At 41.7% G+C, this 24,201-nt stretch overlaps 1 protein-coding gene and 1 long non-coding RNA gene across 6 annotated transcripts in view; both read left to right on the top strand.

Annotated features, from left to right (window-relative positions):
- LOC126863447 (uncharacterized) overlaps positions 1-24,201 on the top strand; it is a 135,575-nt gene that overhangs the window by 71,704 nt on the left and 39,670 nt on the right. Inside the window, exon 1 of one of the 5 annotated variants that reach the window (XM_050613627.1) lies at positions 22,237-22,587. The exons of 3 other annotated variants lie outside the window; for them this stretch is intronic. Coding sequence is in view for 1 of the 2 variants with exons in the window: in XM_050613628.1 (XP_050469585.1) it covers positions 22,562-22,587 (26 nt within the window). In the remaining variant the exon portion in view is untranslated. Of the gene's footprint in view, positions 1-22,236; positions 22,588-24,201 lie in introns of those variants that run through there. One more of the 5 variants, XM_050613628.1, reaches the window with a different exon arrangement.
- On the top strand, positions 3-2,326 carry LOC126863554 (uncharacterized). The gene is made up of 2 exons (XR_007688924.1): positions 3-747; positions 949-2,326. It is a non-coding gene; the product is annotated as an uncharacterized LOC126863554 (long non-coding RNA).

Genomic DNA, 24,201 nt, shown 5'->3' with positions numbered 1-24,201 from the left:
AATAAATAAATAAATAAATAAATAAATAAATAAATAAATAAGGAAAGGGTTTTACTGGAAAATAAGGCTGTATGAAAATACTCTTCATAGCCAGTGTATAACGGGTGATGCTAAAAACGAAGCGAAGCCTTGGTCACGTTGTTTTAAAGCGATTCAAGGTGATTCGGATGAGCCCATTACACGTCGAGTATGGCGTTCGTCTCAACCTATTCAATGGAATCGTTAGGAGGAAAGGTAACCGGCGAGCCGGTTTACCTGCGACTGTTTACTCATAGCCGGCGTCGTTGCGATGTTTGTTCCCTCTTAACCCAGAGTCCCCCGAATTTTTGAACGTCGGACGTGCAGCGAAACTTAAGCTTCAGCCTGCTTCGCACTTGACAATTATCTCACGAATTATCTGACCTTATTTTTCAACTTTATTGTAAGACGAACGCGCGTTTCGTTAGTCGAGCTGAAAAATTCACGCAGTTCGCGCGAATAAAGCAACTTGGTTGAACGACAGAGCTGAACAAATTAACTGGATACGGCCTTTAGTCGAGTTAAATTCTTGTTTCTCTGTATTGGTCATTTTGTAAATAGAAACTTGTACGAGGTGAATCAAGTTTAAGATAAGATGATGGGAATGTGAAATTTACGACTGTAGCTGGAAAATCAAACTCCCAGCACGGACAAAAAACTTACGTTGGATTAAGTGCTTTCACCTTTAAATAAATAAAAACAATGAAAATAAAAATTTGTTTGGGGCAGGTCAAACTTAAGGTTCAGACACAAAATTCACGAAGTTGATGTTCCAGATAAGATGATGGGAGTGTGAAATTCACGACTGTAGCTGGAAAACATTGAACTGGTAAATCAAACTCCCAGCAGAAACAGAAAATTTACGTTGGGTTAAGTGCTTTTGTCTTTACATAAATAAAAACAATGAAAATAAAAATTTGTTTGGGGCAGATCAAACTTAAGGTTCAGACACAAAATTCACGAAACTGATGTTCCAGATAAGATCATGGGAATGTGAAACTCACGACTGTAGCTGGAAAATCAAACTCCCAGCACGAATAAAAAACTTACGTTGGGTTAAGTGATTTCGTCTTTAAATAAAAGCAATGAAAATAAAAATTTGTTTAGAACGAATCGAGCTTAAGATTCAAACACAAGAATCACGAAAATAATGGAAAAATTGAAATTGTTACTATAGCACTGACAAAGAACTTAAAAAATCCAACTTTGAGTTAAATTCTTGCTTTCGTGCTAGTCAGCCTGTAAATAGAAATTTCTACGAGACGAACCGAGCTTAAGGTGGCACGAAATTTGTGTCGTAGATAATACGAACGTAAAATTCGGTCGAAATCGTCGACAAAAGACGAAACGATCGCTTTGAACAGTACGAAACAGACTTAAGGACACGGTTACGGACAGTTTGCGTTAGACGAAGCTTCAGGTAGGGTGGATCAACCTCGTGTACACCTGCGTTTCCTGTCACCTGACGACCGGAAGTCCATCGTCCCCCTACAACAGCCAATTCACTCTCGTTTTTTGACCACAACGAAACACGAATTTCCCAATCTGTGTTTCGCGAAACGATAAATATCAACGGCAAATGTAAGAAAATATTAAATAGACGATATTTCTCGACCAGTCGTACATCGAAATCACGTCGATAGCAACACGTCACGCGATCAATTTCACTTTCTAAGAAACTTGACGTCACCTTCCACGAAGATTCCTCACGTTCAGATAGCAACGCGTCCCCTTTCCGTTTGTAAACTCGTTTCCGCGTAATTCGCACTCTGTAAACGACGAATCACTTGCAAACTTTCGACATAGCTTCTAATAAAACTAGTAATTAAATACTTAATCGCGTGCAGACTATGGAAACGATACGCCTCCATTTCGTTGTTCAATTTTTACGTTTTGGCGGATAGAACGAACTATTCGATTGGCAACTAAGTGACTGCGGATTTTCTCACTACCATCTAATGACAAAATCCGCAGTCACTTAGTTGCCAAGCCAGTGATTGAAGAATAATCGGTCACATTCGAACACACTTTATTCTCAAAATAAATGGTAAATCCATAAATGGTAAATATTTTCTACGAGACGAGTATCTACTTTAGTTTTCACGTAGCTTAATTTAACGAAATCTCCGGCTGCTTATCTAATATCGTTAACATTTCTGAAATATTCAAGGAGGTGATAAAGCAAATGGAACGGCAATAATTAATAAAGAAAATAACCGTAGGATAATTTTCATATACGATTGATTAACGATCCAGTGAATTTCAAAATTGCTCTCCAAAAAAAAAAAAAAAAAAAGAAAGAAAGAAAGATACCTTACGATTCGTGGCTATAGAATTCTTAGCCATTTTAACCAATCAGCAGTTTTGCGCGAGTATACTCGTCGCGAAGAAATGGCAGTATTTCGCGTTACGACGAGTAATAAACCTAAAACGTAAAACGGTCGTTTCGTTACAACTTAATTCTATCTTACAACAGCCGCGCATACTCCGTGTTTGACGAGTATAGTCGTCGTCGCTTGCCTTCCGTCATACGTTTTACGTATACGCTGTTGAAAGAGGTGGGACAACAGCCAACTGGTCGAAGTCTCCTCGAGCCTGAAAATTCGGATTTCGGTGTGGTACGTTGATCGTAGTATCATTTTCAACGTATCGTATTTCGACACTCGCTTCTTCACGAAGAACTGCACGAGAAAGCGAACGATGCCGGACCTGTTTAACATTTCAAGCTACTCGTCCGCATAGACAGAGAAACATAGAGGAAAGATAAATTTTCTGTATCGGGTAGTTGCCTTTTTCAAGCGCTAACAGTAAAATAAACAACTCCCCCGTGGATCGAGCGACGCTTAGCGCACGCACGTGGCCAATCGACAGTCTGTTTGCAGGGAACACGCGGTGTGCGTCCGCACCTGACAGAACAAACAGCCTGATCAATCGAGCACGCGATAGACGCGCAACCCTATCGGTGAGTCACCGGTGACAAATAAAAATTCATGGTGACCCATCGGTCTTTCCCACGAGTAGATACATCGACAGTCAAAAGTGAATATATATATATATTTTTTTTTATTTCGAAGTATTTTACAATCAATTCTCATTGAGAATTATAAGTAAATTATTCTGGCTTGGTACTACAACGTGAATAATAAGTGAATAATAAGTCTAGTTGAATCCAATGCTTAAATCTAAAGGGTAATGTCTTTTTAGTCTGCGGATCTGATCCGTCGTGTCAAGTAATTGGGTAACTAATGGGTTTTGGTGGTTGTTAATTCTTATGTTATATCTTGTTGAGAATTTTGCATCTTAATTACCGAAATAACGGTATAGGAACACTAAATTTACACTTGGAATTTATATTAGAATAGTTATATATTTACTTGATCAACGATTCCAAAGATATTCATCGATACTCACTTGCACGCGTCTCACCTTCTTCCATACCACACTGTTAACGAACAGTTTACATTCCTCTGTTTTCGAGACGCCGCGCACACACATACTTCCACACACTCGTATTCACGTACGTGTATCACCACTACGCGGTCAATCTAGTCTAGCACATAATATTACGCGTATCTCAACATATCTATTACCGAATTCGGATATTTCTTCTTTAACCGTGGGTATCTTAAGGTCGCAATGTATCGTTTCGTTGGTAACACACCAAGGTGCATCTAAGGATCTTAGAGTTTTTCATTGGAATCGAATTGCAGAATTTCTGTGTTGGAATATTTGGTCCGATCACCGTACTACGGGCTACGCTCGTAATATTTACGTTTGGCCCGTTCATCTAATACGGGCTATGACCGATCTTCAATTACGGGCTATGACCGATCTTCTAATACGGGCTATGCCCGATTTTCTAATACGGGCTATGCCCGTTGGGGCTGTGCCCGATACGGGCTATGCCCGATACGGGCTATGCCCGATATGGGCTATGCCCGATACTGGCTATGCCCGGTGGGGCTATGCCCGATACGGGCTATGCCCGACACGGGCTATGCCCGGTGGGGCTATGCCCGATACGGGCTATGCCCGGTGGGGCTATGCCCGATACGGGTTATGCCCGGTGGGGCTGTGCCCGGTGGGGCTGTGCCCGGTGGGGCTATGCCCGGTGGGGCTATGTCCGATGGGGCTGTGTCCGATGGGGCTGTGCCCAATGGGGCTGTGTCCGATGGGGTTGTGCACGATAGGGGCTATGCTCGATGGGACTGTGCCCGATGGGGCCTATATATCTTGGCGAGATGTTTTTAGTTATAGAGAAATCTAATCAGTCAGGTAGTTCGTTAGTGTCAGTGGGCCAGTAAGTGGGTTCGTTGGTACTGAGGTAATTAAGTCTGTTAACGTTAATGCATTTCAAAAGGCTTAATCTGCGCGCTTAAGTTGAATCGCCTGCCAATGAGCCAGTAGAATTTCTTTAATTTTAATTTAAGTTGCTTGCATTTATCTACGATGTGTCGTTTCCATGTCATTCTTCTATCCAGGATCATGGCCAGATATCTGACTGAATCTTTGTTTGGAATTGGAATATTATTTATGGTCACCTGGTGAATATACTTAAGAAAGAAAAAGAAACAGAAATAGGTTCGCATAATATTGATTTACCACGCACCTAGTTACGTTTCCTACTTTATAGCATCGTAATTCGTCTTCCCACGTACTTGGTATCTTCACAGCTTAATTTATACGAGAGTCGTTGAAAGAATTTCCTGGCTTCGCGGTATGCCAGATACACTCACTTTCAACTCACATTGTATATACGTTACTGTCACGCGTGTACAGCGTATCACTGTATAACACGTTACTCTCGCAACTCGTACGTCACGAGATACGTACAATTGGAGCATACGATAAACGTTAATGGACTTTGCGATTACGAAATGAAATTGTCGAGTTTCCGGCGAAAAATTCGCAATCCGATAATACACATTTCGACAATACAAAAAGAGAACAAGAAGACGAAGGCAGCGTGTAATTGGAAAAGCAATGTAACTTGGAAGCGTTCAATTTCCAATTCGCACGCTCACGTCACATAGCCATTTAAATTATCGACGTAATCATAACGAGGTAAAATTAACACGGACAATAACCGTCAAGGTCTGGCGATATAGTTATCAGCGTAAAATTCTACTTCGTGAAAGCTTCAAGTAGCTTTGAAATTTCGTTCGTGGGCCATCGTGCGCCATATCACCAAGCCACACGCTCCGTTCTTCCGATGAATTTGAAAAAAGCTACGAACACAGGCTTAAGCGAAAGATAGGAACGTTACTCGTATGCACACAGAAGGAACGAGTAGAGAGATAAGTTTTCGATATCAGGTGCCGAGACCCGATAAAGCACATTCCAGGCCACAGTTCTCATGCTGCACGCCGACCGTGTGTCGTGTCAACAATTTTTCGTGCCCGTGTGTTCATCGGTGTTTTTTCACGCGGTTCGTTCACCTGTTGCCACTCTTCTACTTATCAGAGGGGCTGCTTTATCCCTCGTTCATCCAGAGGACTACGGTTATGCTGCCAAATCGACGATGACCGACGTCAGCTGGATCTCTTGCGACTCTTGCAGGGCCTGTTGGCTCTGTGTCGCTCACAGACTTGCCATCCTCACTCTATTCTGCAGGTAAACCAAGGTTTCTCGTAGATGCGATACGCACTGACTCATCGAGGTATTTCATTATCGTAACAACTTATCGTAAAAATCTTCTAGGAATATATCGCGTGTGTCGTATTAATCGTTTCGAAATTTCATTAGCTCCAATGAGACGCCACCGTCTCGATTATGTTGGTCAAATATGAAATCACACTCCACCGACCTCACTATAGAAATAAAATAGTCAAACTCGAAGATGGTATCCATCCACGTGTCATTTTGCAATTCAAATTGTAAAGTACAAATTAAATAATAAAAAAGAAAAGATATGAAATCAATTTGCAAATTTAGTTACTGTACGCGTTATACGTCGGGGTGTTAAATTGTATTTTACAACATTGTGTGTATATATATATATAGCGTGTATCGCGCAAAACATTTACAAACTCGACTATCGCGATTACGTTGGTGAGATAGGAAATCGGACGGATATGAATATCGGTCGTTGTACGGGTGAAAATGAGTGGAAAACGCGGAGTATAGTTGTTTCTTGAGAAACTTCGTTTCCGAAAGGATAAATTTGAAAAATGTTACTTTATATCTTTTACTTACTTTCGTTTCTACGATAACATCCTACCGATCGTTTGCGCACATCTAGTCATGTTTCGGTATACTTGATAAATCGTGAAACTCGATTTTTTCGAAAACTACACCTTAGAATGAGGAAACTTTACTGCGCATCTCGTTCTACAATTTTCGTAAGAATCACCTCGTAGCCGCTAGTACACTTTATTCCACCACACCTTGTATATTACGATTAATATACTACATACAAAAATATACGTTTGGAAAATTGATGTTAAATTTGACCAACGTGATCGTGACAACCGTATCTAATCACAATGAGATTGTAAAATGTTTTAGATGATACGTGAAATAATACGTAAAAATTGTTTATGTCAAGTGTTCAGATACTATACATATATATTGTTATATATATTACTTATAGAAACTTATAGAAACTTACGAGAAACTTAACAAACAGCAACATGTACAAACTTATAGAAACCTATAGAAACTTACGAGAAACTTAACAAAGAGCAACGTTTTGCAGACTTATAGAAACTTATAAAAACTTATAGAAATCTAACGAGTAACAAACAGCAACATATAGAAACTTATAGAAACATAAAAGAAACTTAACAAAGAGCAACGTTTTGCAGACTTATAGAAACTTATAAAAACTTATAAAAATCTAACGAGTAACAAACAGCAACGTATAAAGATTTATAGAAACTTATGAAAACTTATAGAACTTATAAAAACTTAACGAGTTACAGACAGTAACACATACGAACTAATAGAAACCTATAGAAACTTAGAAGTAACTTAACAAACAGCAACGTTTACAGACTTATAGAAACTTATAAAAACTTACAGAATCTTAACGAGTAACAAGCAGCAACATATACAAACTTATAGAAATCTATGGAGACTTAGAAGAAACTTAACAAAAAGCAACGCATAAAGATTTATGGTAACTTATAAAAACTTACAGAAACATAACGAGTAACAAACAGCAACATATACAATCTTATAGAAACTTAAAAGGTAATAATTCGGATAATAATATATATAAGTATTATCCGAAATTAGATCCCGAAATACGATAATAGAATAGATCTGTTTTTCTTCCAAAGACAGGAAAATATCTACTCGTATATAACGTTACACGTTGCGTGGAGGGGAAAGGTATTTAATGAAATCAGGGAGGCACATTTTCCTTCGCTTGACCCGAAATAAACGAACGTCGGTGGCATAAAGCGAGGGAAAATAGTCGGTTGATCGAATTTCCTCGCGGAAACATCGTTCGAGGCAAAAACTGGAAAAGAAGAAGAAACGAAGTTTTCGGGACGCGACTTCCTCGTTTTCTTCGTATCGAGGCTATCTCCTTGGGAAAGAGCAAAGCACGCTTCATCGATCATAGATAACCACCGCTCTTCGTTCACAGGTGAATTGCAGTCGCTTCACTCGAGAATCGAGATTGCTCGCCAACTGACTCAATCTTAAAGACCTCTAGTCGAAGCATCCGTAATTCTAACGTACTTTCGATCGTCGCGTCGAAACCCACGGTTTAAAGTTACGTTCTCACCGAAGCCAATGAGTAGAATGTTTCAGTTGTCGCGCGTTTCAAACAGTATCCAACGAGCATCAATTTGCAGAAACATTTTATTTGCACTGAAACGACATAGTCGGAGGAACGTTTGGATTTAGTTTCGCTTTCAAACAGACGTTTGTTTCCGTCGTGAAATGTTTCCCGTTCTTCCTTCAGCGAGGACGCAGATTAACGTTAAGGCTCCACTGGAGCAGAGTGAAACAACTTTTTGCCGTCTTTTGTTGCTGCGTGTTTCAAAAAACCATTTCCAACCAACAGCAACTTTATGTAAACTTGTAAAAATTTAGAGAAACTTAACGAGCAACAAACAGGAACACGTACAAACTTATAGAAACTTATAGAAACTTACGAGAAACTTAGCAAACAGCAACGTATAAAGGTTTGTAGAAGCTTATAAAAACTTACAGAAACTTAACGAGCAACAAACAGCAACATATACAAACTTATAGAAACATAAAAGAAACTTAACAAAAAGCAACGTATAAGGATTTATGGGGACTTATAAAAACTTATAGAAACTTATAGCAACTTACAGAAACTTAACGAGCAACAAACAGCAACATATACAAACTTATAGAAACATAAAGGAAACTTAACAAAAAGCAACGTATAAGGATTTATAGGAACTTATAAAAACTTATAGAAACTTATAGCAACTTACAGAAACTTAACGAGCAACAAACAGCAACATATACAAACTTATAGAAACCTATAGAAACTTACGAGAAACTTAACAAACAGCAACGTATAAGGATTTATAGGAACTTATAAAAACTTATAGAAACTTATAGCAACTTACAGAAACTTAACGAGCAACAAACAGCAACATATACAAACTTATAGAAACCTATAGAAACTTACGAGAAACTTAACAAACAGCAACGTATAAAGATTTATAGGAACTTATAAAAACTTATAGAAACTTATAACAACTTACAGAAACTTAACGAGCAACAAACAGCAACATATACAAACTTATAGAAACCTATAGAAACTTACGAGAAACTTAACAAACAGCAACGTATAAAGATTTATAGGGACTTATAAAAACTTACAGAAGTTTATAGAAACTTACAAGAAACTTAACAAACAGCAACGTATAAAGATATGATATATAGAAACTCGTACAAATATACGGAAACATTTTTATGCGCACACTGAGGCAACATTCGGTGTCGAGCTGTGACTTTCTCAAGAAAAACAGCAACCATCAAGAAAAAGTTGCTCGATGTTGGTTACGTGGAAACGAGCCCATACATACTTAAATCTGTCCTTATCGTGGTCATCAAACTCGCGACGATAGCAGATGAACACAGGCAAAAGAGAAAATTGAAATGACCCGAGATGATGCGGCTTTGCCCTTGACACGATTTACGTTATTAGCAGCAGCACCAGAAATAGACGTTCCCTTTTAGGTGGCTCACCCTCTGCGCTGCAACTCGCGGATATGAAACCAGAACGCTCGGGTGTAATCTGTCTCAAACGACCGCGTTATTGCACCGCGTGTTACGCTAGGCAACGTCAAAGGGTGGATCGGTTTAATAAAGGCTCGTAACGTTCTCGATGTTATTAGTCGACGACGGCGACACGAACAATTCTATTAGACTTTTGAAAGACCAAAGTACTCTTAACGCCAGTTTCTCTGTAAGTGTCCAACGCCAGTGAGTGTCTACATCGGCAATTTTCGCTCCTTTTCATCCAATGGCACATATAAGATCGTTGAGAATTTTGCATCTTAATAACCGAAATAATAGTATAGGAACGTTAAATCTACATTTAGAATTTATATTAGAATAGTTATATACTTATTTGATAAACGATCTCAAAGATATCCATCGATACGCGTTTGCACGCGTCTCGGCACTTTCTTCTAAACCACAGCGTTTACCGACTGAACAGTTTACATTCCTTTGTTTTCAAGACGCCGCGCGCACACATACTTCCACACACTGATATTCCCATACAAGTAACACTACTACGTAGCTATGCTGATCTAGCACATAAAATTATACATATCTTAATAAAGATAATTGTTAAAATGTACTTGGCGCAATTGTATATTTTGCGATATTACGTTTGCCCATTCTCACCGGATACTCTTCCATCCGACAATTTATTAATTAACGCGTCTTATTAATTTTCTTACCTAACAATTTACACACAATTCGCTGGGACACGTGCAGTAATTTAGTCAGACAGCGAGTAATTTAGCAGCTTGTCGTGTGTGGACAGGTGGCAAAATTTTCGTCGAGTAGTTTGGTAGAACGATTTAGCGGAGGAGATTTCGCTAGAATTTTCCAGTGGAATAGGAAAATTACATCTTTCGAATTAGCACGCGTGCCGTTTAAACGACTACGAGTCGTAGAAGTTGGTTCGGACACGGCGAGTAATTTAGTCGAGTAAAACGAATTTGCTAAACGAGTTTGCTACGGAGGTCCGGTGCGGATGAAACGAGGATGAAAGCGACGTTTTTCAACGAATCAACGGTGTAAATTCGGCTTTACTCGTTGCTCGACTAAACTAGTGGCCCTGTCCGAACCAGTCTTAAGGGAAAAGAGTTCAGTGCCCCTGTGACTAAATAGTCGTCGCGTGTAACACGTTCGAAAAATCTGCGGTCCACGAATATTGCTGTCCAGTGCTTGTTACGAACACAACGATCGATCGTCGGAAGGAAATTAGAAAATTCATATTCTTACGAACACAAGGAAAACGAAACGAAGTCTGAACGACAGATTTCTTATACTAAATATCACAAAACACCGTATTTTCAATATATCCGCTGTATCTTGCCATTCGTTTCTCTCTGCTTCTTTTCCTCCTCCAAATTCGCTATTTTCAAGATTAAAGAGAAATCACGTTAATTAACGATAAAGCTAGAAAAATTTACCGAATGTCCAGCTGGACAAATTGTAAAGTACAAATTAAATAATAAAAAAAAAAAAAAAAATTCGCTATTGAAAGAAACAAACGACAGCTCTGACGAGCGTGGCGATTACCCGCCTCTCGGATCCACAGCATCCGAAATAACTCGTCGAGCAGCTGCAATTAAAAGATTCTTTTAATTCTTCATCTTTTTCGCTCTCGTTGTTCCGTAAGAATCGTTGAATACGACGCGTATGTGTAATATTGGCTTGGCAACTAAGTGGTTGCGGAGTTTGTCGATACCGTCTAATGACAAAATCCGCAATCACTTAGTTGCCTACCTAACCTCAACTTACCTACCTAACCTAACCATCTTAATTGCCTAATACACATTAGATTCAGTTAGAATCAAACGTACTAATCACTTATTACTCACGTTATAGTAACGCTGGAATAATTTGCATTAATTTTCAATGAGAATTGATTGCAAAATTCTGCCAAATAAAAATAAAAAAAAAAGTTGCCTAATACAACGAAGAAGACGAAGTAACGCGACTAGCAGAACTCCGTTCTGTGGCTGTTCTCGGCCACGAGAATAAAGAGGAACAGAGTCGGTGGCCTCGAAAGACTTTTGGCTGGCAATTTCCGCGACTCGAATCTGGTTTTGCTGGAAACCTCCCCGCGGGACATTCGCTGGCCAGGCATTGTTCTCGCTGTTGCTTCTCCGTAAAATACTCGACAGCCGAAATCTCGGTGCTCGAGTACACGTGTTACAGTCGATGGCCGCTGGAAATTCTCCGATTGTCCGTGGCTGTGCGTGTTTCTCTTCATCGGAGGCTCGCAATGTGTGCAGCGACGTGCACGTCGTTCGTAACGTCACGTGCACTGTGCAGTCGCGACCACCTCGCTCTCTGTTTCCTATCGTTTTCGACAAGCGTCGCCAAAGGCAATCGGACTTTCGTGTGAGAGAGTCGGCTTTTGGAAACCACTTGTGAAACAAATTTCTAAGAGGAGCAAGTGTTTTCGTGTTGGTTTCGGCGTCTGGAGGATGCTCTGTCGGTCGAATGTCGCGTCGGTGGTTCTGCTTGCGGGATATCGAGAACTTGTAAACTTGGGAATCGTGGCGCCATAGACGCTAGGTTTCCTATGGCAATGAATAGAACGGGGTCGAATTTCAGACGAATTCAGAGCGAGACACCAGCTTTGAGCGGCACGTTTAACGGTAGCACAGCTGAATGCTATTGAGTCAACGTCGATATGACGATGGATCGAGCCGAAATTACCAGCCATTTAATAGCACAATGAAAAGAAGAATGCCCGCTTGTCAACGGATCCGATGATATTTGCCGTGGGATAAGGAAAAAAGAAAAATAAATTGAAATTGAGAAGAAACGACGTGTGGATTCAATTAATAATTATAATAATACCAATACTGTAGGATCTTTGCTACAATTATTAGATTCAGCTAGAATCAAACATACGATAATTACTCATTATTCACGTTATAGTGTCACGCTAGAGTAATTTAATTATAATTCTCAATGAGAATTGATTGTAAAATTCTTCTAAATAAAAAAAAATAATTTTTACTACAATTAATTTATTTACAATAAATGGATTAAATAAATGTTGATTAAATAGGAAACGATGGTTGTTTAACGTGAACTAATTACAATAACGTGTTATAATTAAGACAACTGGATAATTAATTTGCAACTCTCGTCACCACGGATCCAACTCTCTCTCGACAACGCTAGTATGACAACGACCATACCCAAATCCACGTTATTCCACACTACCCAAAACCCACTAGTTACCCAATTACTAGACACGACGGATTAAATCCGCAGGCTACAAAGACATTACCCTTTAGATTTAAGCGTTAGATTCAACTAGAATCAAACAAACGATAAAATTACGCGTATCTCAACATGTCTATTACCGAATTTGGATATTTCTTCTTTAACCGTGGGTATCTTAAGGTCGCGATATATCGTTTCGTTGGTAACACACCAAGGTGCGTCTATTAAGGATCCCAGAGTTTTTCATTGCAATCGAATTGCAGAATTTCTGTGTTGGAATATTTGGCCCGATCACCGTACTACGCCCGTAATATTTACGTTTGGCCAATTCATCTAATACGGGCTCTGCCCGATCTTCTAATACGGGCTATGCCCGATGGGGCTATGCCCGATACGGGCTATGCCCGATGGGGCTACGCCAGATGGGGCTGTGCCCGATGGGGCTACGCCCGATACGGGCTATGCCCGGTGGGGCAACGCCCGATACGGGCTGTGCCCGATGGGGCTACGCCAGATGGGGCTGTGCCCGATGGGGCTACGCCCGATACGGGCTATGCCCGGTGGGGCTACGCCCGATACGGGCTATGCCCGATGGGGCTATGCCCGATACGGGATATGCCCGGTGGGGCTATGCCCGATGGGGCTATGCACGGTTTGGCTATGCCCGATACGGGCTATGACCGAGACGGGCTATGCCCGATGGTACTATGCCCGGTGGGGCTATGCCCGATACTTTACAATTTGTCCTGCTGGACATTTGGAATTATAAACATACTCTCGTGGTGCCCTCAGCAAAAACATGTGATTTCGGCGTGGCAGTCAAAGTGTTAACTCATGAGCGGTCAACAATGTGTTAAAAAGCAGAATCCGTAGAGAAATATTTTCTACGATCACTGGCTTCGTCCGTACTTCGTATTCTCTTCGATAAATCGCGGAATTGGAAAATCTCCCTCGATTTGACCACGTCTTTTCTCTCAAACTTTTCTCATCTCTGTTCTCCTCCTTCTATCGGGTTGGCAACTAAGTGATTGCGGATTTTGTCGTTAGGTGTCATTGACAATATCCGCAATCACTTAGTTGCCGACCCATTATAGTTGCTCCTCGATTTTTCATTTTTTATAATCAACACACCAAAGAATAAATACGGGGAATTGGAAAATAATGAGATATTTTGAAAGACGCGCGGTAAACTAAAAAGAATCGGCAACGCGAAGGTAAACCGAGACAGATTCGTGATGAAACGATAGGTATCGATGCGTCGCGACGAGTTTCAACGTTTATAGGGGCCTTTACGCAATCGCCGTGTTATTTGACAAACCAACCACTTCTCATCCCGTTCCGCGTCGCTTTTCTATTGTTACGTGAATTCCGAACGAACGTATTCCAGCCGTTTCGAACGATCGATGGGTTTGCAGGTGAGCGTGCGCGCGAATTAACTCGACCGCATCATTACGAAACGATTACGTAACCAACAGCGGAGAAAAAACGCAGTTACGAGGCTCTAATCGGGATGAGCGATACACAGCCGAGCATAATTATTTGCGAAATTAACGCGAAATTCCTGTCCGCCCTCCATGCGTCTCCAATGCCCTAAACTTGGACGAACTGCATATTTCCATCGCCTGCAAGCCTCCGATGTACTCTTATCGTTTATTTCCCTGTTCTCTGGCAATTTTTAACAATTTTCTATGCCATTCTCATCTTCTTTCTTTTTGTCTCTTTTATGGTATTTCTCTGTATTACAATAGCTCGCAAAAATAGCGTGAAATTTTTCCTTTATTTATTTAATTTGTACTTTACAATTTATCCAGCTGGACATTTGGCAAATTAGCGTAAAATAGCTGATAAAGTATAAAGTAAGCGTGAGCGCATGCGTGGAGGGGAAAAATCTTTTTAGAAAAACTGAACGTTACCGGAATATTATTATATTAGGTTGGCAACTAAGTGATTGCGGATGTTGGCATTAGGTAGCATTGACAAAACCCGCAATCACTTAGTTGCCAATGCGATAATACCATGGCGCAACAGATCGTACGTTTGTTGGCGAGGTCGATATTCCCTTATTGTCGGTGAAATTCTATTGGAAGTCACTATCGTGTATGAATTTCAACGATGTTACAACGCTCTATCCTGGTAGTTTCTATTGTGAGCTGGTTGTTGGCGTTCTCGCCTAATCGATATGCTCGTTGTCGGTTTCCTGTGAAAATCGAAAACAACAGGCTCCTTCCGGCGCTGTAACCCGGCAACGTAGAAAAAAGCAAACGAGACGAAGACCAAAGAGTCGAGCGCTACGATCCGGTTGTCCCGATCCTATTCTCTATCGTCTTTGTTACCGCAAATGACGCTCGATGAATGGACAGACTGCAGTGCTCCGCTGTTTTCGTTTTACCGATGTTGCACTTTGACAACAGGGACGGCCTGCTAAATCGCCACCTTTCTGCACCAGATCTACTACTTTCCTTTATTCTACGAGATAAAAATGATTCTTGTAGGTTTCGTCGATAAAATAGAGATTAAAATTACCAACGTTATAGAAAGATGCGACGAACGTTAAAGAAAGAAGACGATATGGGACTATGGGAAGTTAAAGGAATAAAAAAGAACAACAGGTATCAGGTATGGGAAAAATATCGTACGCACGTTTTTAGAACAAAATTCCAATATCCGTTCTATTTAAGAAGGCGGTATCTTTTCTAAAAGGTGATTTTATTCTAAGAAGCAATTGCCATTTAATTCCACGACTGGACGTATTTTTCGCCAGTTTCTATGCGTATATTTCTGTTCCAATTTCTCACTTTTCGACGACAGATAGACCACTTGTTTCTCGATAGACTATTCGTTTCGTTTCTTTCGTCGTTTCAATCATTTTCCTGTTATCCTTTCGCTAACAGCATACGCGTGCTTCTTCGCGTCTTGTCGCGTTTGCTGTATTGCCAAGTTTCAACTCGTAGTCTCGTATTGGCTTGAACATCGCGTACACGATTTCTCCATTGAGGAAACTATACCTATCAGCGAGTTCTATCGATCTATATCAGATACATCTGCAATTAGTTATTTTGTAGAATTGCAACCTGCGTTCGTCTTCATTTGCGTTTATTCTTTAGGATATTATTATTGGGATATTATTTGGGACAATGATAAAAATAAGTATTTACGACAAGTATATTTAAGTTACTCGGAGATGATATCCCACTGGAGGTAGTCATCTACATGTCATTTAGCAATTAAGCTAGAAAAATTTACCGAATGTCCAGCTGGAGAAATTGTAAAGTACAAATTAAATAATAAAAGAAAAAAGTATATTTAAGTTATAGATGTGGTATTTATCGATGCGTACGAAGAAAACTTGGCTTGCCAAGTGAAACTTGGATTTTCTTCGAATCCAAAGTCGTACGCGAACTTTGATCGTAAAGCTTCAATTTCCCTTGAAAAATCCAATCTTCTCCGAAAAGGTCGTCACGTGCAACCAAAGTACGCGTTGCTGTGTATCCACGTGCTTTCTCCGACTAGTACTTGAACAGATATATTTCAATAATTAATGCTTTATTTAATTCCCTGTCGATATTTAAATACAAATTCACTGGATCCTTCGTCGTCCATCGTTCACACGAATTTTCGCCCTCAGAACGTCTGATAGAAGTTCTGAAAACCGTGTCTGGCAGTCGATATCCCTAGTGGATAAGAAGCAACAGAATCACTTTCTGTCTTCGCTCTGAATAGCCACTCGAGCGCCATCGAGTCTCAGAATTTTCCCAATCCTCGACGTTGCACCGGGCGAACATTTTCCAGTAAATAACACGAGCAATAGTAAGAGAATCGCGAAATCAGCGTGGAAAATTGGGGCAGCGAAGAAAGAAATTTTTCACAAAAAATTTTTTCTTTTTTTTATTATTTAATTTGTACTTTACAATTTGTCCAGCTGGACATTTGGTAAATTTATCTAATTTAATTGCTAAATAACATGTGGATGGCTACCACCAGCGGGATATCATCTTCGAGTTTCATTATTTTATTTCTTTAGTGGGGTGTCTTCTTTTTATTATTATTATTTAATTATAATAATTAATCGTTTTGGGGGTGTTCTTTGTTTTCTTCTTTCTATGTGAGTTCAGCAACCAGCTGGTTTGGATGTGTTGCCGTTCTTTTCGTACATTTTTCTGCGTACATGCCGATTTCTTCTTCGACCGTTGCTATGAGCACACAAAATTACGCATATCTCAATATACAGGGTGGTTGGTAACTAGTGGTACAAGCGGAAAGGGGATGATTCTACGCGAAAAAAGAAGTCGAAAATATAGAATACAAATTTTTTTTTCTTTTTTTAATTTTTCCATCGAGACAACGATCTACAGTGAGATCCGTTATAACGAGACGCGATAAAGTGTACGCGTACCGAGCCAAGATTCAAAGTCGATTTTCTCGAAAACGAAGCCTCGAACGAAAAATTTTTATTCTACGTTTTCGACTTCTTTTTACGCGTAGAATCACCCCCTTTCCGCTTGTACCACCAGTTACCAACCACCCTGTATAATTGAAGTTAGAAGTGTGCACATAACCTTACTATTATACAGGGTGGTGGTAACTGGTGGTACACGCGGAAAAAAGAAGTCGAAAATATAGAATACAGATTTTTTTTTTAGTTTTTCCATCGAGACAACGATCTACAGTGAGATCCGTTATAACGAGACGCGATAAAGTGTACGCGTACCGAGCCAAGATTCAAAGTCGATTTTCTCGAAAACGAAGCCTCGAACGAAAAATTTTTATTCTACGTTTTCGACTTCTTTTTACGCGTAGAATCACCCCCTTTCCGCTTGTACCACCAGTTACCAACCACCCTGTATATCATATCGAGAAATTAGTATACAACATGAAGAACAGACTGAAACGTACAGTTACAATATATAACGCGATAGAAAACGCATGGTAAATATCGTGACCTGTTAGTACAATGAATAATTGTTCAAACATTTTGACCATCTTTCCCAACTATGCGCTTCCGCTAAATATCTGGCGTATCTTTTGTACACATTTTCAGATCCGTTTCAAATTTTACCAACGCGTATTAGGTTGGCCACAAGTTTCTTCCGTCCTCCAAGGAAATAATATTGGATTGGCAACTAAGTGACTGCGGATTTTGTCAATACCACCTAATGACAAAATCCGCAATCACTTAGTTGCCAACCCAATAGACGCACGTTTTTGGTTTAACTAGAAAATAGCAATAGTTAAATAACAATAAAAAAAAAAGAAGTTTTTCGTTTGATATTATTTTACCAAATTACGTTCTATTGGAACCAAATGGATGACGAATAATTCAATAAAATAATACGAAACGAAAAATCTGTAATTTGCTTACAGAACGAAAGATTGTTTTAAAATATCCTAACGTATCAGCCGTGTCTCGTTACAGTGCTAGTCGGATTCCATAACGTTTCGTATAATACGAAAGCACAGTGACTGGGAGAAATATTCAAACACTCGCCACGAAGCATTTCATGAACACGTTACGTACATATTATACTCTAGAAAATCTTGTGAACGTTCTAACGTGACACGACTATCGCGATTGAAATAGCAAAAGTTGAAGACGATCCAAAAACGTACGCGCGAGGTACGACACATTTGTCGGAAGATACACACTCGTCGAAAAATTGATACACCGCGTGAATGGCTGCTGCCAATGCCAAAGATAGTCTCACCGAGTACCGTAACTTGTCGATACAGCGAATAATCGTTCGAACATTTCGATAATTTTCACCAACACGTACACGCGTACTTCCGCTAAACGCGCCGCGTATCTTCAACACAAATTTCCAGCTTCCCGTTCGAATTTTCCCAATGTAAACACGACGAAGTGTGTCTCGTTGCACCGTCGATGAAATTGCGCAATGTTTTGCGTAAAGTGTACACGTAGAAAGATTGTACGAGCGTTGGAATACTTTGGCGATATCCAGTGTACGTACGCGAGGACCGAGAGACTTCAACGCTAGGCTACGTGATCTTCGGAACGCAGGAGCGACGACACCGAGCGAGAGGGAGGACCGAGAGCGAGATAGCTGGCTGGGAGAGCGAGAGAGAAAAAGAGAAAGAGGGGAAAAGGCCATCGGCGACGAGAGGAAGAGAAAAGAGAGGTCCGCGGGTTTCGAACGGTGATGGAAAAACGCGCGCGCTCTGATAACGCGGTAAATGGAAAATCAGAAGAATGGAAATTCTTGGAGCAAAAGGAAATTTACAGGGGAAAGTTCGCGGTAAACAGATGCGAAGGATGTGACATTTTTGGAAAGTCGATACGTTGAGTTCACTCGACCGAAGGAACAAAAGGATTCTCGTGTCGTGGGTGTCTTCCGGTTTTATCTTCCGACGAGGGGGAAGGGCGAAATACGTTAGGAACGAGGAAAGAAGAGAAAAGAAGCGAAAGAATTCGTCCGACGTGTTGAAGAAACGAGGGATTCGTCGATTTTTCTCGGTTACATCGTCCTTCGTTTACGCCATAGAAGTCTCGTGTTCGCGTAATTGACGCTCAGATCGGATCGAGTCTGAAGGTCGATTAACTGAGCCCGAAGAAACTAAAATTTCGCTGTAACGAACGAGACTCGGATAAATAAAATTGTACGATCGGACGTTGGGAAGGACGTTCGCAAGGAAGAAATTGGGACGAAGGCGGGCAACTTCGAAGATCCGCGAACAGCGCGTTGGGAAGACGATCGACGATGATTTGTTTGTTGCGACGTAGGAACTCGGTTGGAGATCTCAACAGCTCGCGTAATCGCGGTTCGTACGATGATTCGCCAATTGTGCACGCTACCTGGTACTTTTCGTTCGCGTGACAGGAGATGGAAACGTTGGAAGAGGCAGACTCGAGACGCGATTCTAACGAACAAACGTGGAAAGCTCAACGAAGACCGTGTCGACGAGAAAGAAATCGCTACGGAAGATTAAAAAAAGAATTTTTTTTTTTTATTTGGAAGAATTTTACGATCGATTCTCATCGAGAATTATAAGTAAATTAGAAAAGAAAGAAGATAAAAGCCAGGAGTACGAACCATCTTATACGGAACACTGACCGAAGATTCCAGCAGATGAGCCACCGCTGAGACACGAAATCTGTCACTTCTCTCGGCCCGAAGAACTGCGCGCCATCGAAACTCCGAAAAGAGCGAAAGCACATCGGGAAAAACAAAAGGCCAGCCGGAATTTCGTGGTTCGAACAAAGCCAGCTCCTTTACGGCGAGCAAAGGGTAGAAAGAGACGAAGAAGACGAAGAAGAAAACTTGGCATCGACTCGCGAATAGAAAGAGGAGAGAAAGAGTATAGTAATACGGTATAAAGAAGAGACTACGCTGTAGAAAGAAGAAAAGAGAGGAAGAATACCTATAACACGAGTACGATAGAAAAAGAGAGGAAACCTGACGATGCGTGGAGACCGTTGGAGGGGTATGAAACAGGCACGATTGGAGGGAGGTAAGGTAGGAACGCGCAGCTGAAAAGTGGTGGCGACCGGACGAAGAGAAAGAGAGAGAGAAAGAGAGAAAGAGAGAGAGAGAGAGAGAGAGGTTGACGTTGAGGGAAAGGTAAAGAGGTTGAGGGAGGCGGGGAAGGAAAGACGAAGAGAAACACACGGAGAGAGAACGAGGAAGAGAGACAAGAACGAGAGGGGGAGAGAGAAAGAGAGAAGGGGACACCGGCTTGCCTCGGTCGGAGTAAAGCGAAGCCAACAAACTCACGTCAGTTCGAAGCTGGAGGGATGCCAGTGTTCCTCGTGCGTTCCATGATCGTATCGCGTCGTACACGCCGATACTCAACGGCCCTTTCGACCATCGGTCGACGCATTTGAAAGATCGAGAAGGAAACGTCGGCCTTGAAAGTGAAAACTATCGTTTTCCGCGGTGATCCACGCTAAGTTAACACCGACGAGATACTTGGGTGCTGAATCGTCGAGTGGTAGGAGAATCGTGCGCGTCCAACAACCACAGAGTGCCACTCGCCGGATTCCACGGACAAGAAGAGGAGGAAGAAGAAGAAGAAGAAGAAGAAGAAGAAGAGGAGTGCTCGGCTCCTGGCACCGTCTTCCATCGAAAAACCATCGATTCCGGTTCTTCCGCCAACTGCGACAGCGTCAACGTCCACGAGCCCCTTCGCGAAATTCCATATCGTCGCTGTCGAACGCGTTTCCAATCGAAAGTTCTTCGGAAGAAAACGAGTGGACGATACAGTTGGTGTTAAATACACGCGCCTACATACATACACGCGCACCAGGTTTTCGGTAAAAAAGTTTGCAGTTCGTCGCGAGTGGAAAGTCGACGAACGCATTCTGGAAGAAAACCGCGGCACTTTGATATACCCAGTGGATGAAATTCGATATATAGTCGGAGGGAAGGAGTCTCGTAGTTGGGAGGAAAAACGGTGGAAGACCTGCGGTCGAAGAGGAGCGCACGGAGAAAGTGGAGGATCGGGGACGCGACTGGCGAATGCGAATTCGCGGCCGCGTACCATCATCGCGAGAACCTTAATCGTTGCTCGAAGGGAAGAAGGGCGGCGCGCGAGAATATTGGAGAGAGGGTAACGAAAAGCTTGAGTTTTCCCCCTCGGGTGATATGAGCCGGGCGCAATTAAGGCGGTTAACGGAGTCGGGAATACCTGTCCGTCGGCGGGCCAAAACCGGTACGAGCGTTCTCCATACGATATAGCGCGGTCTCCGGCCGCCTCCTCTTCCTCCTCCTCCTCCTCCTTCTCCTCCTCCTTCTCCTCTTTCCTCGTGGCCGCTGCATGCAGCCTTCAAAAGGTGCATACACCTTCGCCAGCACGCCGAGTCTGCGCTTCTTCGTGTCCCTCCTTTCTTTCTTTCCTTCTTCGCCCCGTTCTTCGTTCCGCGTCTCTTTCGTTTCTTTCTTAACCGACTCTCTCGCTGCCTCTCTCTCTCTCTCTCTCTGTCTCTCGGCTTACGACCAAGGAACATGGACGTCTCGCAGCGTCTACCGAACGATATATCCTCTCTGGAATAATTTCAGTCTGCGTAACAATCATTGCGTTAGAAAAGCCAGGTAGCAACCTGGCGAGGAACGGCCATCGAGATTCTTCCACGTCGTCCAGCGACGTATCCTTTCTCTAGCGATCCGAGTGTCAATCTCGCAGAGAATTCATCGCGACAGCCGCCACCACGAACGTTCGCAGCGGCCGTTCGGATTCTTCCGTATCTCGTCATCCAACGATACATCCTTTCTCCGAATATCCAAGAGCGTGCAGATCCATCGATTACGAAAACCAAAAGCCGAGAACATGGACGACTGCACGAGCCACTGACAGTCTTCCGTGTCTCGTGGCCGAGCTATACATCCGCTCGTTCTTCGGGGATCCAATCAGCGCCGATCTTCCACAGAATTATCAGTGAAAAAGGCGATAGCGACCGAGCAGCAACGCGAACGTCTCCATCGGACGGCATCGAGATTCTTAGCGACGTGTCTTTTCTCCCACGAGTGAGAATTTTTGGGAAACGCGAACGTCTCCATCGGACAGTATCGAGATTCTTAGCGACGTGTCTTTTCGCCGACGAGTGAGAATTTTTGGGAAACTGATTTTCGGGAAAGGGATCGTAACAGTGGTAAACGAAGGAACGTGATCGATACGCCAGCAAACGATCGAGTGTTCTCTGATTATCCATCGGTGTTTCGCTGGCAGTGCGTAACCGGAGCGAGAGTGCGGGTCGATGTGGAGGGGAGGAGGCAAGCTGATCTTCGAGGTGGAATACCTGTGCGTGTGGTGCGACTGGAGGGCGGCGGGAATGTTGGAAAGGGCGGGAACAGCGAGGTGATACAGGAGGAACAGCGTAGGAGAGGAATCTCATCCTGGAAGTTGTTTTCCGTCGTTTAATACGACGATCCTACGAACGGGACGAAGAGCGCATCGAAGAGGATAAAAGGAAAGAAGAGGAGGAATTCTCATCGGAAGAAGAGATACGAGAGTGCGCGAATGAGCGAAGACGAGTGTATAGGGAGAGGAAAGGAGGAAGATGGAAGGTCTGCACATATAGCGAACCATTGAGATTCTTAGCTCGATCGTTCGAGAGAGAGAGTCCGTCCATGAGGTTTGAGCGAAGGACGAATTGTTGAGAAGCCACGCCATGAGAATCCTCAAAACGCTACACTGGTAGGTCTCAAACCACGTTCACTCTTCTTCGGATTAAGTTTCGTTTCGGACCGAAATCTTTCGCCTCGCGAACCTATTCGAGCGTATGCGAACGTGTCTCACGTTACGATAATACGACATTTGTAAACACATTTCGCGCGCGTTACGGTGCCTCGCTGTCCTTGAATTTACCATGAACAATATTTGATCGATGGCTTGGCTGTGTCGTTCGAAACAATTTGAAATTTCGTTAACTGTAACTGACACTGTGGCGATTATCTCGTCCCATTAAGTCAGCAAATGTAATATTAGCTCGCCTCCAATGTTTCTTTCGTTTTAGAAACAAATAACAGATGCACCAGATTTCTCGATTTTGTTGAATTATGCGATTAAATTATGTGACACGTTGTGTAACGTTGTACGTATCGTGGAAAGCATTTTAAAATTTCATCAGCTGTAACGTGACACGAATCTTGATCGAGATCAATTTTGAAAAAAAATATATATATATACTGTGTGTATTGTATAAAACATATTGTATAGGATCTTAAAATTCTTCTTCTTTTTTTTGTACAACACACACGATATATAGAGATACAAGTTTTCTATGAAAAGTGTTCAAATGAAATTAATCTTATTATATAGAAGGGAGCTACCATACAACGTTCCTTTTCTTTTCCATATTATTTGATTGTGGTAGAGTGGAAAAATGCCAGGTTTAATTTAAATCATGGGATCAAAATCGAAGAATGATCGTCTGCAGACAGACTTTTATGAAATTTCAGCTTCGACCATTCGTGTTCATATTTCGATCGCTATTCGGATAAATCCAGTTGAATAAATTTAGGTTCGCCAATGATACTATTTATCAGGATAGCAGGAAATTGTCGAACAATTGTAAGCGACGTAACGCATCGGAATAAGCCGTGAAATATACGTTTAATCCTGTAATTTTCAGGGATGAAAAATCGCAGTGAAACGCGGTATTCTGTTGAAAACGTAATAGAAAAATTGCAATAAGTTTGTTGTTTGTACTGTTCCTTCTTTACGCTTATCGTGCTCACGCAATAAGGAGTAAGCAGAAAACAGAAAGGCAGTTAATTATTTGAAATTAATTTCTTAATTAATTCAGCAAACCTGATTAAAGTACAGATTTTCACGCGTTTATGGCAGATTGGAAGAATTTTAAAACGCTCGAAATGCACGCGAATCGAAAGCGTAGCGTTTCTTACGATATTTCGTGAGCGAAACCTATTTCTATCGAAGTAGCATTTTTCAAAAGTTCGTTAGAACAGGAATTTGCATAAATATGCGCGTTCTAATCGCTAGATGTTGTCGTTCACCGCTGAATCACCATTTACGTTTAAAGCTAACGTTCTTGCATTCTTGACGTTTGGATAATTTTACGTATTTCGATGTTCGCTGATCGAACGACATCGAAGCACACAGTGAAACAGCGAAACGTTTCGCGTGTCCTGAAACGAACTTCAACTGCTGTTCCAGCGGTCTTTCCACTTCCGCCTCTGCTCTCTGCTATCGTCGCCATAGAAATGTCTTATTTGGCCAATTTAACGTTAGCCGGTAAAGTGGTCTGGTAAATTCTACTTACGAGAATAGTCGAGATCGTTCTTTGTA

This window comes from Bombus huntii, chromosome 3, assembly GCF_024542735.1.
Source record: "Bombus huntii isolate Logan2020A chromosome 3, iyBomHunt1.1, whole genome shotgun sequence".
Classification (NCBI taxonomy): Eukaryota; Metazoa; Arthropoda; class Insecta; order Hymenoptera; family Apidae; genus Bombus; species Bombus huntii.
This window is presented reverse-complemented; position numbering and strand designations above follow the sequence as displayed.